Source organism: Salvelinus namaycush, chromosome 17 (assembly GCF_016432855.1).
Source record: "Salvelinus namaycush isolate Seneca chromosome 17, SaNama_1.0, whole genome shotgun sequence".
NCBI classification, from domain to species: domain Eukaryota; kingdom Metazoa; phylum Chordata; class Actinopteri; order Salmoniformes; family Salmonidae; genus Salvelinus; species Salvelinus namaycush.
In genome coordinates, this window is record NC_052323.1 from 24,067,872 (window position 1) to 24,086,480 (window position 18,609).

General features: G+C 45.8%; 1 protein-coding gene across 2 annotated transcripts in view; it reads right to left on the reverse strand.

Annotated features, from left to right (window-relative positions):
* Positions 1-799: 799 nt before the first annotated feature.
* Positions 800-18,609, reverse strand: part of fgfrl1a (fibroblast growth factor receptor like 1a) — a 90,957-nt gene continuing 73,147 nt past the window's right edge. For both annotated transcript variants that reach the window (XM_039012506.1, XM_039012507.1), the window contains 4 exons: positions 6,585-6,662; positions 5,543-5,827; positions 4,380-4,733; positions 800-2,345 (listed from right to left, as the gene is read on the reverse strand). In XM_039012506.1, coding sequence (XP_038868434.1) covers positions 1,942-2,345; positions 4,380-4,733; positions 5,543-5,827; positions 6,585-6,662 — 1,121 coding nt within the window. In that variant the 3' untranslated portion in view covers positions 800-1,941. The remainder of the gene's footprint in view (positions 2,346-4,379; positions 4,734-5,542; positions 5,828-6,584; positions 6,663-18,609) is intronic.

The following is an 18,609-nucleotide window of genomic DNA, read 5'->3' on the forward strand; positions in this document are numbered from 1 at the left end:
TCCAACAGGGCAACAAACCTAAGCACACAGCCAGCCAGAACCCAGACTTGAACCCGTTTGAACATCTCTGGAGAGACCTGAAAATAGCTGTGCAGCAACGCTCCCCATTAAACCTGACAGAGTTTGAGAGGATCTGCAGAGAAGAATGGGAGAAACTCCCCAAATACAGTTGTGCCAAGCTTGTAGCGTCACACCCAAGAACACTCAAGGCTGTAATCACTGCCAAAGGTGCTTCAACAAAGTACTGAGTAAAGGGTCTGAATACTTATGTAAATGTGATATAAAAAATGATAAAGTATACATGTGCAATAATGTTTAAAACCTGTTTTTGCTATGTCATTATGGGGTATTGTGCGTAGATTGAGGGGAAAAACGATTTTTAGACAAATGCTGTAATGTAACAAATTGTGGAAAAAGTCAAGGGGTCTGAATACTTTCAGAATGCACTGTGTATAAATATATATCTATTTTTGAGTCTAGACAATTACTTAGGATTTCAATTTGTAGGTCAATTCAACAGGGGATATTCCATGATTCTAGATTTCCCCCCAAAAGGCTGAAAGTAATAGATGAACTTTAACACTACTTTGATCAACATACTTGGAATAAGTGCATGAATTCTTAATCTGGCAGTCCATTAGCTTTGACACAACAAATACTGGGGTAAAACACAGAACTGAACAATCAGTTTGAGGACACTTTTCACAGACAATGCTGCAATCATACATATTTTTGGGAAGCTTTCCGTTTCTCTTCTCAAAGCTTGAAAAGGGTTCCATTACATGAGCAGTCAAAGACATATTCCACAGTTTCATTTAGTGGTCAGAGTTATACCCAATACACACCCAAAGAACAAGAGACAAAAAGAAAGATGGCCACCTGAGAATTCAAAAGTTGAACAAGTCCTTTTGTGATTGGGTGCCCCTGCGGTTTGTATCAGCCCAACAGTACCACTGACCATGACGCCCACATGTCAGTGACCTGTAAAACCCAAGTAATAACGAGAAGAACACAGTATTGTATGCGTTGCTGTAATTCTGAATATTTCAGTATCTAGGATCTTTTTTAGGATAGTGACAATATGATCGGCCTTAGGAATTCTAACGTTCTTTACACGATTTCATACCATTTCCTATTACCCATAAATAATTTTCCATTCACGTACACATACAACAGACAAAAGACTGTAATGCTTTGCAGGTCCTTTTCCTTGAACAAAACCTTTTTGAGAAACAAAATACATGCAATCTTTGTTGACTCAATCCGCTGTGTCTCTGTTGGTTGACCTGCTTCTGACCTTCTCAGGATGTGAAGGCACATTTGGATTCTGATTCAATCCAACGGCAATCCATAAAATCTGTGAACATTTTACATTGCACCGTATTCCTTTTGGTGCTTGCTGAGGCTGTGCATCTGACAAAAATGTGGAGCTAATATACATAATCCTCTTAGACCCTTCCACAGTCACTGCACATGAAGGCCAGAGAGGTGTTGCAGGAAATGCTGTTATTTTCCTACAGAGTAAAGACTCTCAAATGAGACAGAGCTAACTCTATACATTCACTAATTTCAGTCACTGTGAGTTTGTGCAGATTGAACCAGACTAGAGAAACAAATGTTGCCATCTCTCTGCAGAGTGGGGTTCTGTGTGAAATATTGCTCCATTTGGACTCACATTAGTTCATGTGGGATTCCTGAACCGCATTTCCATGTCCCTTATTCTGTACCTCATGGAGGGTGCTATCTGTCCTGACTATGTCCATGTTCCCCAGGGCCTTCACTACAGTACATTATTTAGCAGTAAGAGGGTTTGTGTGCAGCACCCCAGCTCAGACTGTTTGGCTGGGTCTTTAGGAGGAAAGCAGGACTGGGCATGTGGAGGGGAGGTGGTGGGAGCTGACCCAACACTGCAGACATGAGGGCCTGTCGGGACAGTGGCAGCTAACATTGGTAGTGGATATGCTGGTGTTGGTGCACTTTCCCATCCATGTGTGAGTGGGTGTGTGTGTGGATGTCTGTGTAGATCTTTGGGTAGACTTTAGGGACCGCCAGACCGCTGCCTCCCTGGGCCAGGAGGAGCTGCTGCTGCTGGGTCATGTAGTAGCTCAGGCAGTCTTTGTCCCCGCTGGGTGGGCAGGCTGGTACCCGGGGGGGCGGGCGCTGTGAGGCGGTCAGGGCCTGGGTGGTGACCACACCTCCAGAGGAGCAGTGGCGTTTGGACTGACAGAACCACAGCAGGACAGTACCCAGGATGAACACCAACCCGGCTGGGAGGCCGATGATCACAGGCCAGGGCAGGCTGGGGGAGGTAGCTGTGGGGATGGGAGTGTGGTGAGGCTTTGGGTCTGGAGGGGAGAGAAGAGGAAATATGGGGAGTTATGAGCAGCTTGGTCAAAAGTCACTATTAAAACCTGATGGAGAATACATACAGTAGAAAATATAACCATTATTAAAACAACTTCAGTTTAACAGTTGTGGATGATGGGTGCATCACATGTTGTTTGGTTGTGAATGTGACAGGATGTTACATGGTTGTAACAGGGAGTTATGGGTAAACAGGATGTTATAATATGGTGGTAACAGGGTGTTATGGGTAAACAGGGTGTTATAATATGGTTGTAACATGGTGTTATGGTTAAACAGGGTGTTATAATATGGTTGTAACATGGTGTTATGGTTAAACAGGGTGTTATAATATGGTGGTAACATGGTGTTATGGTTAAACAGGGTGTTATAATATGGTTGTAACAGGGTGTTATGGTTAAACAGGGTGTTATAATATGGTGGTAACATGGTGTTATGGTTAAACAGGGTGTTATAATATGGTTGTAACATGGTGTTATGGTTAAACAGGGTGTTATAATATGGTTGTAACATGGTGTTATGGGTAAACAGGGTGTTATAATATGGTGGTAACATGGTGTTATGGGTAAACAGGGTGTTATAATATGGTTGTAACATGGTGTTATGGGTAAACAGGGTGTTATAATATGGTGGTAACATGGTGTTATGGTTAAACAGGGTGTTATAATATGGTGGTAACATGGTGTTATGGGTAAACAGGGTGTTATAATATGGTGGTAACATGGTGTTATGGTTAAACAGGGTGTTATAATATGGTTTTAACAGGGTGTTATGGTTAAACAGGGTGTTATAATATGGTTTTAACAGGGTGTTATGGTTAAACAGGGTGTTATAATATGGTGGTAACAGGGTGTTATGGGTAAACAGGGTGTTATAATATGCTGGTAACATGGTGTTATGGTTAAACAGGGTGTTATAATATGGTTGTAACATGGTGTTATGGTTAAACAGGGTGTTATAATATGGTGGTAACATGGTGTTATGGTTAAACAGGGTGTTATAATATGGTGGTAACATGGTGTTATGGTTAAACAGGGTGTTATAATATGGTTGTAACCGGATGTTATGGTTAAGCACGGTGTTATATAGTTGTAACAGGGTGTTATGGTTAAACAGGGTGTTATAATATGGTTGTAACCGGATGTTATGGTTAAGCACGGTGTTATATAGTTGTAACAGGGTGTTATGGTTAAACAGGGTGTTATAATATAGTTGTAACAGGGTGTTATGGTTAAACAGGGTGTTATAATATAGTTGTAACAGGGTGTTATGGTTAAACAGGGTGTTATGGTTAAACAGGGTGTTATAATATAGTTGTAACAGGGTGTTATGTTTAAACAGGGTGTTATAATATAGTTGTAACAGGGTGTTATGGTTAAACAGGGTGTTATGGTTAAACAGGGTGTTATAATATAGTTGTAACAGGGTGTTATGTTTAAACAGGGTGTTATAATATAGTTGTAACAGGGTGTTATGGGTAAACAGGGTGTTATAATATGGTTGTAACCGGATGTTATGGTTAAGCACAGTGTTATATAGTTGTAACAGGGTGTTATGGTTAAACAGGGTGTTATAATATGGTGGTAACATGGTGTTATGGTTAAACAGGGTGTTATAATATGGTTGTAACCGGATGTTATGGTTAAGCACAGTGTTATATAGTTGTAACAGGGTGTTATGGTTAAACAGGGTGTTATAATATGGTGGTAACATGGTGTTATGGTTAAACAGGGTGTTATAATATAGTTGTAACAGGGTGTTATGGTTAAACAGGGTGTTATAATATAGTTGTAACAGGGTGTTATGGGTAAACAGGGTGTTATAATATGGTTGTAACCGGATGTTATGGTTAAGCACGGTGTTATATAGTTGTAACAGGGTGTTATGGTTAAACAGGGTGTTATAATATGGTGGTAACATGGTGTTATGGTTAAACAGGGTGTTATAATATGGTTGTAACCGGATGTTATGGTTAAGCACGGTGTTATATAGTTGTAACAGGGTGTTCCACTCACCTGGCAGGACAGTGAGGTAAGCACTGCGGAAGCTGTAACCCATGGTGTTGGCACCCAGACAGATGTACATCCCAGCGTCCTCCTCCTTGGCGCGGGTGATGAGCAGCTTGTTGAGGTAGGAGCCGTCTGGCCTGGACCACACCTCTCCCGTGGGCAGCACTACAAAGCCATGGTCGCCCACCTCGATGGTGGAGTTGTACTTGTTCTCGTCCCCCGGCTCCACCCTCTTCAGCCACTGAATCACCGGCTTGACGTCACTGCGGACCTTACACTGGAATGAGGTTGTACCGCCGTAGTCCACCGTGGTGTTCACCGGATGGGTGCCGGTCAGGATAGGCTTGGAATTTGTCCGCTCTATAACGGGAAAGAAATGTATAGAGCGTATTCATACTATTCAAATGAACAGAAAAGTTATTACCATGTTCAGCGCTTTCCTCTCGTTCTCTGTGCTGTGGCTAGAATAGGCTGAGGTTGAGGGAGAAAATGCCACATTTGACACAAGCAAGCACAAGTTTTATTCGCTTCCTCCTCTCCGCTTCTGGGTTTGGTAGAAACATGTGTTTTTGTAGTCAGCACACAGCTGGGATATAATGCTAAGCAGATGGTCAAGAGGAGAGAGAGAGGGAGGCTGAGGCTCACCATACCACATCAGCCCAGGATTAACCCAACCTCACAACACTCAACCAACCATTACCTACCTAAACCCAAACCCCATCCTCAAAACTCAACTATAAACCAATCTGACCAGTAAACTAGAGTTAGTACCCAACCTTCAAACTCAACCCCCTGTATTAATACCCTACTCTAACCCTAGATGGTAGCCTAGTGGTTAGAGTGTTGGGTCAGTAACCGAAAGGTTGCTGGATCGAATCCCCGAGCTGACAAGGTAAAAATCTGTCATTCTGCCCCTGAGCAAGGCAGTTAACCCACTGTTCCCCGGGCGCTGAAGATGTGGATGTCGATTGAGGCAGCCCCCTGCACCTCTCTGATTCAGAGGGGTTGGGTTAAAAGCAGAAGACACATTTCAGTTGAAGGCATTCAGTTGTACAACTGACTAGGTATCCCCCTTACCCTCAATGCTAATCAAACTTCAACAATGACCCAAGCTTATAAATCAACCAAAAAACAATACATCTATACTGTAAGTAAGTGACCAAACTTACGGATGACTTCCACTTTGTATGTGGCGTTGATCTCTCCAGCCCGGTTGGAGACATGGCAGGTGTACTTCCCGCTGTTCTCAGGGGTCAGATTCTTCAGACTCAGGGTCCACTTCTTCTTACGGCCCTCGCCCACCTCCTCAGGGGTCAGCGGCTTGTTGTCCTTCAGCCACACGATGTTCGGACGAGGGTTCCCGCTGGCCGTGCACTTCAGCCGTACTGAGCTGCCCACCGGCCGGGCGATCACGCGCTTCCTCATCTTGGCTGGCTGCGTGAAGCGTGGTCGGACTGCGATCAAAGAAAGGGTTGTTTACGAAATAGTGTTGTTGAGAAAAAGGATAAACTTCACAGGATCAGTTTATAATGGTATGCACAATGCACACCAGACAGCTATTAAATATCGCAATGAATCACGCTGGAGGACTTTGAAAATAATTAAGGTTGAGTATGTTTGTTTGACAACGTTATTTTTCTAACACTGAACAAATAAATATTAAGGGTATGTTGTGGGGCTTCCATTTGGGGTCAAACAGTATTTCTGGTGTGGCGGCACTATTCAGCATAACATAACCCGCCAAGGGTCACGTTGACAAAACCAACACTTTCCCCTTTAAAGTTTCACTCAGCAGTTGTATCTGAACTGTGTCGAGGCAGGGTCAACATGAGAAAAGAAAATACAATAGTGGACTCCAGTTTGATACGACTGGTCAAAGGGGGCAGCCAACAGAGAGAGAGGGGAGAGGATGGAATATTTCCCCAATCACACTTCATTCAAATAGCCTGCTCTCTGGCCTGACAGAGGTAATTACCCAAGCAAACAGCACCCTGCTGGTGAGGGGGGGGGGGGGGGGGGGGTGCCAGGGCAGCACACACAGGGCAGAGTGGTGCCAGGTGTGGCCAGACACACTAGAACTACACCCCCCCTCTAGAGACTGGGCCACACCATACCCATCACTAAGACAATGCCATGTTTTCTAAATGATCTAGGGTCAGATGAAACCAGAGATAAACGTCAGAGAGAGGGAGACAGTGCTCAGTGTCTTACCCAGTTTCCCTGAGAGGTCAGTGGGGTATTCTGGGTCTCCCGCTGTTCCTGCTCCGTCCCTCCCAGTGCTGGCGTCCTCTACAGAAAGAGAGAGAGAGACAGACAGACAGATAGAGTTAGCATAGCATCAGTGTCAGTGGGAAATAACATCCTCCCAGTGATAAAACAGTTTTATAATTCACAGCTCTAGCAGTGATCCAATATGCTCTAATGTGTCTGTGGATGTAGTAGTGGGATTAGGCCAGAACCAGAATCCAGCCTGAAGTAACATGGGATGATGAAGACCACAGATCATCTCTGTGACTGGTCCTGCTCAAGGCTTTGCCACCCCCCTCCTCACTCCAGGAGACACAGAGTGATGGACTAACAATTATGAGTCAATGCTAAACAGATCGGCCATACTGAACGTCATGAAACCACTTCAAGATGTGGATATATTCTGAGGAGCCGTTCATCAGAGATGCAAGAATCAGACGTTACATCAGGTAGGACTGGGTAAACCAATGCCAACTTGTCAAAACTGATAAGTGACTGATCTATTCTCAGTGGCTATATGTGCTAATATTGGCCTGGCTGGCCTGCGCTGAAGAAAAATCTGATGCTTGTGAAAAGAGCGAGCCAAGAACAGTCTTGGACCACCTGCGGGTGCCACATGCATTGATTTGGAGCCAACGTCTTTGAATTCAGCCATTTGGACTGAGAATATATTTTAAATGCAAATAGAAGAAAATGAAGACAGCATCCTGTTGGCTCTTTTTGTGCAGTGCTGGATGGTTGTATCTGACGAACTGGTAACCTGAGTTGCTGGATGGTATTCTGCTTACACCACGCTCTCCCCTGCTCCTCCCTCCAACTCCAACACATGACCGGCATGTTCAGAGCTGGCAGTTCTTTGAAGCCGGCGGCAGGACAGTTTGATCTCAAAGAATACATGGTTAAGCACTCTTACAGTACTGGGCCTCCAAATGAGAGGAGAGGAGGGGAGGAGGGGAGAGGAAGAGGTGAAAAGGTGTGGGGAATAGAAGAGAGGAGGGGAGTGGAGGAAGAGAGGGAAAGAAGGGAGAAAGAGGAGAGAGGAAGGGGAGAAGAGAGGAGAGGAAAAGTAGAGAGGAAGAGGAGGAGAGGAAGAGAAGAAAGGAGAGAAAGAGGACGAGGAGAGAGGAAGAAGAGAGGAAGAGAGAGGAAGAGAAAATAGGTTATGAGAGGAAGAGGAAAGAGGAAGAGGAGAGAGGAAGAGGATAGGAAGAGAGAGGAAGAGAAGAGAATATAGGAAATGAGAGGAAGAGGAAAGAGAAAGAGGGGGAGTGTAACGTTCGTCGTCTGAAGATGAGGAATCATCGGACCAAAGCGCAGCGTGGTAAGTGTTCCTGTTAATTTATTAAAACAGAACACTAAACAAAATAACAAAGAGAATGAACGAAACGAAACAGTCCTGTCTGGTACAGACACAAAACAACTACCCACAAAACACAGGTGGGAAAAGGCTACCTAAGTATGGTTCTCAATCAGAGACAACGATAGACAGCTGCCTCTGATTGAGAACCACACCCGGCCAAACACACAGAAATAGAAAACATAGAACACAAAACATAGAATGCCCACCCCAACTCACGCCCTGACCAAACCAAAATAGAGACATAAAAAGGATCTCTAAGGTCAGGGCGTGACAGTACCCCCCCCCCCCCCCCCCAAAGGTGCGGACTCCGGCCGCAAAACCTAAACCTATAGGGGAGGGTCTGGGTGGGCATCTATCCGTGGTGGCGGCTCTGGTGCGGGACGTGGACCCCGCTCCACCTTAGGCTTGGCCCACTTAGGTGGTGCCTCTTGAGCGGGGACCCTCGCCGCCGACCCCAGACTGGGGACCCTCGCAGCAGGCCCCGGACAGGGGGGCGACTCTGGCAGCTCCGGACAGGAGGGCGACTCTGGCGGCTCCGGACAGGAGGGCGACTCTGGCGGCTCCGGACAGGAGGGCGACTCTGGCGGCTCCGGACAGGAGGGCGACTCTGGCGGCTCCGGACAGGAGGGCGACTTTGGCGGCTCCGGACAGGAGGGCGACTCTGGCGGCTCCGGACAGGAGGGCGACTTTGGCGGCTCCGGACAGGAGGGCGACTCTGGCGGCTCCGGACAGGAGGGCGACTCTGGCGGCTCCGGACAGGAGGGCGACTCTGGCGGCTCCGGACAGGAGGGCGACTCTGGCGGCTCCGGACAGGAGGGCGACTCTGGCGGCTCCGGACAGGAGGGCGACTCTGGCTGCTCCGGACAGGAGGGCGACTCTGGCGGCTCCGGACAGGAGGGCGACTCTGGCGGCTCCGGACAGGAGGGCGACTCTGGCAGCTCCGGACAGGAGGGCGTCGCTGGAGGGTCCAGACTGAAGGGCGTCGCTGGAGGGTCCGGACTGGAGAGCGACTCTGGAGGGAGGAGACGCAGAGACAGCCTGGTGCGTGGGGCTGCCACAGGGCCCACCAGGCTGGGGAGACCTACAGGAGGCCTGGTGCGTAGAGGAGGCACCGGATGAACCGGGCTGTGGGGGAGCACTGGAGCCCTGGTGCGCAGCCTTCGCACCACTCCTCCAGGCTGAAAGCCCACTTTAGCCCGGCCCCTCCAGAGTGCAGGCACAGGTCGAACCCGGGCTGTGGGGGAGCACTGGAGATCTGGTGCTTAACACTCACACCTCTCCCTTAGGCTCAATGCCCACTTTCGCCCGGCACGGGCGGAGCGCAGGCATAGGACGAACTGCACCCTCCCAGCGCCCCGGAGACACAGTACGCAGAGCCGGCGCAGGATACCCTGGGCCGAAACGGCGCACCGGAGACCAAACGCGCTGAGCTGGCACAATCCGCCCTGGTTGGATGCCCACTCTCGCATGGCACTTGCGGGGGGCTGGCATATAGCACTCCGGGCTATGAGCGCACACTGGAGACACCGTGCGCTTAACCGCATAACACGGTGCCTGACCAGTATCACGCTGCTTTCGGTAAGCATGGGGAGTTGGCTCAGGTCTATCGCCTGACTCTGCCAATCTCCCCGTGTGCCCTTGGGGGGGCTGCCTCTCGTGCCTGCTGCGCTGCCTTGCCTCATATCGCCGCGCTCAGCTTTCGCCGCCTCCAGTTCTTCTTTTGGGCAGTGATATTCCCCAGCCTGTCTCCAGGGTCCCTTACCGTCCAATATCTCCTCCCAAGTCCAGGAGTCCTGAACCCTCTGCTCCTCCATACCACTCTGCTTGGTCCGTTGGTGGTGGGTAGTTCTGTAACGTTCGTCGTCTGAAGATGAGGAATCATCGGACCAAAGCGCAGCGTGGTAAGTGTTCATGTTAATTTATTAAAACAGAACACTAAACAAAATAACAAAGAGAATGAACGAAATGAAACAGTCCTGTCTGGTACAGACGCAAAGACAGAAAACAACTACCCACAAAACACAGGTGGGAAAAGGCTACCTAAGTATGGTTCTCAATCAGAGACAACGATAGACAGCTGCTTCTGATTGAGAACCACACCCATATACAAGTATAAACACCATGGGACCACGCAGCCGTCATACCGCTCAGGAAGGAGACGCATTCTGTCTCCTAGAGATGAACGTACTTTGGTGCGAAAAGTGCAAATCAATCCCAGAACAACAGCAAATGATCTTGTGAAGATGCCGGAGGAAACAGGTACAAAAGTATCTATATCCACAGTAAAATGAGTCCTATATCGACATAACCTCAAAGGCCGCTCAGCAAGGAAGAAGCCACTGCTAATTACAGTAATATACACTCCATGTCCGACAGTAATTACAGTAATATACCCTCCAAATCCTACAGTAATTACAGTAGTATACCCTCCATGCCCTACAGTAATTACAGTAATATATCCTCCATGTCCTACAGTAATTACAGTAATATACCCTCCATGTCCGACAGTAATTACAGGAATATACCCTCCACATCCTACAGTAATTACAGTAGTATACCCTCCATGTCCTACAGTAATATACCCTCCATGTCCTACAGTAATTACAGTAAAATATTCTCCATGTTCTACAGTAATTATAGCAATATACCCTCCATGTCCTACAGTAATATACCCTCCATGTTCTACAGTAATATACCCAACATGTCCTACAGTAATTACCATAATACCCTCCATGTCCTACAGTAATTACAGTAAAATATCCTCCATGTTCTACAGTAATTACAGCAATATACCCTCCATGTCCTGCAGTAATATACCCAACATGTTCTACAGTAATTACAGTAATATACACTCCATGTTCGACAGTAAGTACATGAATATACCCTCCATGCACAACAGTAATATACCCTCCATGTCCTACAGTAATTACAGTAATATACCCTCCATTAGCCTTCTGATATACAGTATATCTAAACAGCATGGCTGCAGAAAATCTGCCTTCACCCGTTGCGGCCCGCCCATCAAAAACTCTTCCTGATTCATAGAAAGTCAAACAAAGACATGCAGTATAAGGGGAGTCAGGTTTCTCAATAAAACAAACTCCCTTTCCCCTTTCTTCTGGGGAAAATGGCACAACAGCGTGCTACATTTCACACATTCACTGACTGGGTGCCCTGTGACAGGCCTGTTTGTGTAACCCCACAGTGTATTTGTTTTAATGTCTGCAGAGTAGCTAGGCGGCAGCTCTGGAGGGCACGGTGCTCAGTCCTCCGAAATATGAATCCCTGAGTCCAGTGTTAGTGTAGGCCTCTGTTTTCCAACAGGGTCATGTCCTTCAGTCATTTTTATTCAGAGACATTGGATCTCAGTCTGGACAGTCTAGTCTGGTAGCGAGAGGGTGGGTGGGTCAGTGTCTACTGTCCTCTCTTATTCACTGGCCAAGCCTAACTCTTCACAGTTCAATTGTGGCTTGAACCCCTCAGAACAACATGTTTTAGATTGATGTACAAGGCCAGATAATAAAATGGTTGGACAGAATATTACCCCAAACTAAACACCCAGATCTAAACAAATAATATTTCTCCCAAAACCACGCTAATTACTCTGTCATCTTCTCTGCTTTTTGAGCAGAAACTAGTGTGTGAAACCCGAGAGGGACTGTTATTCCAGCTCCACACACAAAGACTTAGCTCCAGAGGATTGACAGTGTGCAATGCTAGCTACAGCCTTCACCCCCAGCTCTCTTGAGAATCTGATTTACACAATTCCAGGGCCTAGCTTATGGAAACCATTACCATTTGGTGCTGTTACACAGGTCTGTATTAACGACTGTCTCTAAACGGAGGGGGAGATTTACGAGCAGTGGCGTTACTACATTACCTAGTGCCACTGCACCCGTACAAAGGAATGAATAACACAGAGAGGCTGACAGATTAACCTGTTGAGGATATTTACAGTCAAACATTTTTAACATTTTCAAAGTTCATTAAACATTACTGATTCGGCGCTATTAAGATGTTGACATTTCACAACATTTCCTGAGTGTGTGAGTTTTAATTGGTTTTAATGGCCAGACTATGTATGCTTGGCTTGCATTGCCTAAGAACTCAATTCGCAGAGGCCCTCCACAAATCCTTTCCATCTCCCTTTTTGTAGAGCGAGTGTCTTCAACATGAAAGAGACATGAAACTAGAGTGAATCTTTTTAAACATTCTTTTTCACTAAGCTGTCCACCTAATAGTTGCTCCTTTGAAAGTTATTTTAGACTGAGCCAAGGCAACAACGTTTATGACTAATACTATTTACTAAATGTGATTACGCATTGCAATTTCTGAGCTATATGAACAAATATGAACATGCTTAAACTGTGAATTGTTCTGTGAATAGTTTCCAGCTTTCAGACCATTCCATAAGGTAATCCATCTGCATGTGCCGATTACCCAGGATGCCTTGCTCTCTGGCAGGGGTCCACGGTGAGGAATTGCAGGGCAGATTTAGGGAGGCCTTATTCTGTCGAGCAGAGGACTGACCCGGCATTAAGCATTTCCTCTTCTCTTTTAGGGATTACCGGCACAGAGGGGGGAACGACTTGGACCACGCGACTTCCTGCCTCAGTCCAGGGTTCTCTGGGACCTCAGCACCAGGAGAGTCCGAGGGTCAAAACTAGCCACAATCTGGCCTTCTGGTCTGACTCCTGGTCTATCTGTTCTGGACCCACTATTCTATGAGTCTGGACCCAGTACCACTGTCCTATGAGTCTGGACCCAGTACCACTGTCCTATGAGTCTGGACCCAGTACCACTGTCATATGAGTCTGGACCCAGTACCACTGTCCTATGAGTCTGGACCCAGTACCACTGTCATATGAGTCTGGACCCAGTACCACTGTCCTATGAGTCTAGACCCAGTACCACTGTCATATGAGTCTGGACCCAGTACCACTGTCATATGAGTCTGGACCCAGTACCACTGTCCTATGAGTCTAGACCCAGTACCACTGTCCTATGAGTCTGGACCCAGTACCACTGTCCTATGAGTCTGGACCCAGTACCACTGTCATATGAGTCTGGACCCAGTACCACTGTCCTATGAGTCTGGACCCAGCTGCTCTGAAGCTCCCCTGCAACAGCCAGGAGCTGCCAACTGACACGTAGGTCGATGTCTAAGGGGTTTGTCAACAAATGAACAGCTACAGCACTAGCAAGAAATAGCGCAATGTTGGTATGATAAGTCCATTGTCCAGAATGCAATGTATTTAAAAAAGCATATGAATGTGAAACAGATAGGTTGGGGATGGGTTCCATTTAATCAAAACAACATGATACAGATGTACCTACATCAGTATCTGGAGAAACATTCTGAGAGCCAGTCTAGTTCAACATGGCAGTGGTTCAGTCAGGAATGGGAATTTAAGCAATAGCTAACACTTTTCCTTACTTAGACTGTTAGGGACCCCAAGATAAACACCTGCTATTATAAGAAGTCATTCGGACCCCCTAAAACACCACAGTATATGTCCCTTCTAAATTCAGAAACAAACCGAGCAGTTCAGCAACAGATTCAGCTCTCTATGTTCAAAGTCAACACTAACAGACAAGTATTTCAGTGATTTCTACTGCGATCTTTCAGACAAAAGAAAAACACAGCTTACGTGTGTGTGTGTTTTTGTAACTCCAAGCAGAGCTCTGTACTTCCTCACGTCGGTTTGATCTCCTGCCATCAACGGGCTCTGTAGTCTAACTGTGGTCACCTGTGTGAGGGGAAGGAAAGAGGACCTGCTGCACCTCAGGTTCCAGTGTGTACAGAGTCCCGTGGGCCGCCGTGTTCAGCACACACAGCTGGGACACACACACATACTGTCCTTGACTGTCATTCTCTGGAGAAAAATATCCTTTTGTTGTTCCACTTATGGTAAGAGAATGGAAGCTGTTTTTGGTGTGCCGTGCATACTCTGTAAAACTAGGCCACTGGTCAGTGTCTCCCTGACATACCCTGTCAGAACCACTTTGGGCTTGTGGTTTCTATACCTGGCAGTGTTGGAGGGTTGCTCTGTGTGTGGAAGAGAGAAGCAGCAGGTATAACCACTAGGGGGAGGTAATGTCTGATTAGGCATCATTCAGTCTCCTGGTATTAGTGAGAGGAAGAAATCCACCTATAGTAGTGTAGATCAGCGGTTCCAACCAGGCGTACTAGGACCCCTGGGGGATACATGGCCTATCCACAGGGGGTACTTGAGAAGACTCATGAGACCATAGACCTACTGGTAAAATGCACAAGGGGGTACTTCAGTGGTACTCCGGGCAGAGCAACATTCAGTTGGTTGTACAGTAACTGATAAAGGTAGGGAACCACTGGTTAAGATGGCTAAACACTTTCCAATTTCGTCTGGTATTTGCATTGCGATAAAGCTGCTCTCACTACACTTGAAGTTAATAAGAATACGACTTTCAGATCGCGAAAACCTCTATCATACATGTCAGGTGTCAATACTGGCCGATGTCATAACGCGGGAGGTTGTCTTCTCTCGAATGAGCCATTGATCATATTTTTTGCTATACTCCTACCTAGATAAATTTGTAATTTAACAGAGGGTCTACCACATTTCTCCTATTCGTCTGCCTTTTCAGTCCAGGGTGCATTGCATGGCCGTTGCGAATGTCAGACTCCATTCTGCGAGGCACATAGATCTGCAGGTTGACCATGGTGAGATTGTAGACTCCTAAACTGAGTGCAGTTTGTTTAGGCCATTTTACAGCTAGCTAGCTACTTCACATGCTGATATTGACTTTGGTATTATTTTGTGTAGCTATGTTTGATAGTTTGCTAGCTAGCTAGCCAGCCCATAGAGAGGGTATTGCATTGTGGCTTTTGTGGTCAACTTGAGCTGCAACTGATTTCCACAATGTTGCTACCAACCTTATTATAATGACAAAAAATATTGTTTGCACATATTTAACACTCCAAATTATAGGAATTTGTGGTTTTGGATGGATTTATTCTTTATCATAGTTCAAATACACAGTATGATTAATGTTTAATGTGATGGATCTTTTGTCATGAAACATTGCAAACCGATTCCTATTCACTATTGAAATGTGCTATACCAGGGTTACTGTTAAGTTTCTCTGTCTATTACTTTAATGTATCTTTAAATGGTAATGGAACGCTATCGTACTCTGCTGAACAATTTGGAATTGATGGTGCGGTTGATTGTTGAGATGAACATTTTGAAAATGAATATAAAGAACAGATCCTTGGAGCATGAACATTACTAAGTACAAATATAATGTCAACATTCACTAAAATAACATATCTGAGTACAAGTGGTCCATCCAGTTGCTCATAAATGTCAAGTGCGATGCATTTTATAAGTTCTGAAACCTGCAGTTAGTATCATGTTCTGTGTATATCCGTACTAAAATGACTTTTTTTGTTCACTGTTCAAACCTTGGTTTCTGCCTCACTTGGAAAGCACATTTCCCTCATGCCTGTGTGCAGGGGCTGCTTCATATCATGTTAACACTTCATTTACTCAGGGTCACGTATGAAAACCAAATATTTGCCTAAAATGGGTTTATGGGTGGACTGGAGAAGATACAATGGAACGCTGAACCCCCCCCAAATTAGGATGATGGACTGATCCAACCCCCTCACATTAGGATGATGGACTGATCCAACCCCCTCACATTAGGATGATGGACTGATCCAACCCCCTCACATTAGGATGATGGACTTATCCAACCCCCTCACATTAGGATGATGGACTGATCCAACCCCCTCACATTAGGATGATGGACTGATCCAACCCCCTCACATTAGGATGATGGACTTATCCAACCCCCTCACATTAGGATGATGGACTGATCCAACCCCCTCACATTAGGATGATGGACTTATCCAACCCCCTCACATTAGGATGATGGACTGATCCAACCCCCTCACATTAGGATGATGGACTGATCCAACCCCCTCACATTATGATGATGGACTGATCCAACCCCCTCACATTAGGATGATGGACTGATCCAACCCCCTCACATTAGGATGATGGACTGATCCAACCCCCTCACATTAGGATGATGGACTGATCCAACCCCCTCACATTAAGATGATCTGTCCAGGCAGGTCCCACATGGATTCACTTCAAGGAGGGAACCGACTGGATTCCACCTCACATGCCTGTCTGTCTGTCTGTCTTACAGGAGCCTCTCACTAACACCAAAGAGGACAGTGCACATGGGGAAGGGACACACTTATGTCCACACAGGTCTATCTCGATTTCATTTAGTCTCTAGCTATGCTTTTGTTCAGTTTAACTTTTTATTCTTTGAGTTGTAAGAGCAGCCCTCCTGAGACATATCTGAGGGGAAGTGAAATTAGGAGATTCACAGTTGTCTTCGGAGGTGGTCGCTGCCTGCGACGTGTGTCTCTGTCTCTTCTCTTCTACTCTCCCGCTCATCATCCCAGCTGCTTCAGTGTAACTCTAGCAAACATCAAGGCCAGGACGGGGCTTTACAGAATTAACATATCTCACATATCGATCGCCCCACGCTCCCTTTGAAACCGACACTCCCGCTCTTGCACTTTGAACTCCCTCTCTCCAGTTCCGTCCAAATCATTTCAACATATAAAGGCTCCGTAAAAGCAATGGGGTTCAGGTTTGAGGTTCCTGTTACGGAGAAATGAAAGTTAGTTTAGAGAAGCAGGGAACATATATTGACATCCCCCTACATCTAACATAAGGTTAAGAAGATGGGTAATATACAGGACATGGATATTATTACAAATCATATTGATACAAACTGCAGCCTGCCAAACAACAAACAAAAGCCCAAAACACTGCCAAAACACTTTTACAGATTGTTTACACTTATTTTATGTGCATGGACAAAACACAGATAAACAGTCTGTACTACACTGTACTATAAAACCCTTTGTGGAATGTGAGACTACCTTATGCAACCCATACTACAAAGTCAACAGTCAGCCAAAAACTGAAGCCTTAGGTTAAAAAACCTGTCATCTTTCACTGTGTCGAGGTTCCTGCTGACAGTGTCCCTTTGACAAATAAACGTTTACAGCAAAACACTAACTTATACTTTTTACTGTTCTACATCATTCGACTATTCCATACATTATTAAGAGGAGGAGATGAGGGCTGAGTGAACTCTACTTTGTGGTTTGTGCTTAACTTGGTACAACATGTTTATAAAGCCTAACTAATTGACTTTCCACCATATGACAGCTTTCATCCCTCTCCCAGACATGTATAGCACATCCTGAAGGAGTATCACTTAGATCTTACAAATCACACAGTGGAAGCTACAAACCACATCAACACAGAGTTTCCACTCAAGGAGAATGTCTTTGCCACGCTGGCTGACATACCCTCATAAACTATGGTAAATCTCTGAAGAACGCAAACGTCTGCAGTTGAAATGAATTGAGAATGATTACAGTGAATGGTACGTGGGTATAGAGAACGTTTTGAAATGCGCTCAGGTCAGAAGAATGTAAAAACAAGCCTTCATCCCCGTTGACACAAGCTATCACTTTCAACACAGCGTCCTGCTGATCAAACTGACGCCCGATAGCCAAGGCGCCGGGGAATGATTCCTATGTTTGTGTAACAAACTAACTAAAAGGGGTAATTGCAAAGCTATACTCATACCCAGATACGGCCTGGTAAAGGGAGACCATTATATCAACATTAGAAATAAAAAGTAGCTGAATTCTGAAATCATGCTGATTAACTGAAACAAGTTCATATTAACTGAAACAAGTTTTCCATCTTGTTTGGACTTCTAATGGAACGTGAACGTTGTTTTAAGTCTCTCTTCTCTTATAAAGGAGACAAAAAGATTGAAAAGATTAAAAGATTAATTTATCCAGAGAATCTGCACATGAACAATAGCAGACAAGAGGAAAGTCAGACACTTCATTGTCACGTCCTCATTACTGATCAAAGTGATGCTCGTGGTTCTTGGGCAATTCTAGAGGGACAAACATTTCTCAAAAACACAGGAGTACCAAAAATGAACATTATGCAGAACTGCTGGACAAAGGCTTGTGAAACTTCAAAATGAATATTTTGTTTGCAACGTACTCTTTCTTCAAACATGTCTTTACGATCCACACTACACTTGCTATGCCTATTCCCCCATTCACACTTGCTATGCCTATTCCCCCCATCCACACTACACTTGCTATGCCTATTCCCCCCATCCACACTACACTTGCTCTGCCTATTCCCCCCATCCACACTACACTTGCTATGCCTATTCCCCCCATCCACACTACACTTGCTCTGCCTATTCCCCCCATCCACACTACACTTGCTCTGCCTATTCCCCCCATCCACACTACACTTGCTATGCCTATTCCCCCCATCCACACTACACTTGCTATGCCTATTCCCCCCATCCACACTACACTTGCTATGCCTATTCCCCCCATCCACACTCCACTTGCTATGCCTATTCCCCCCATCCACACTCCACTTGCTATGCCTATTCCCTCCATCCACACTCCACTTGCTATGCCTATTCCCCCATTCACACTTGCTATACCTATTCCCCCCATCCACACTCCACTTGCTATGCCTATTCCCCCATTCACACTTGCTATGC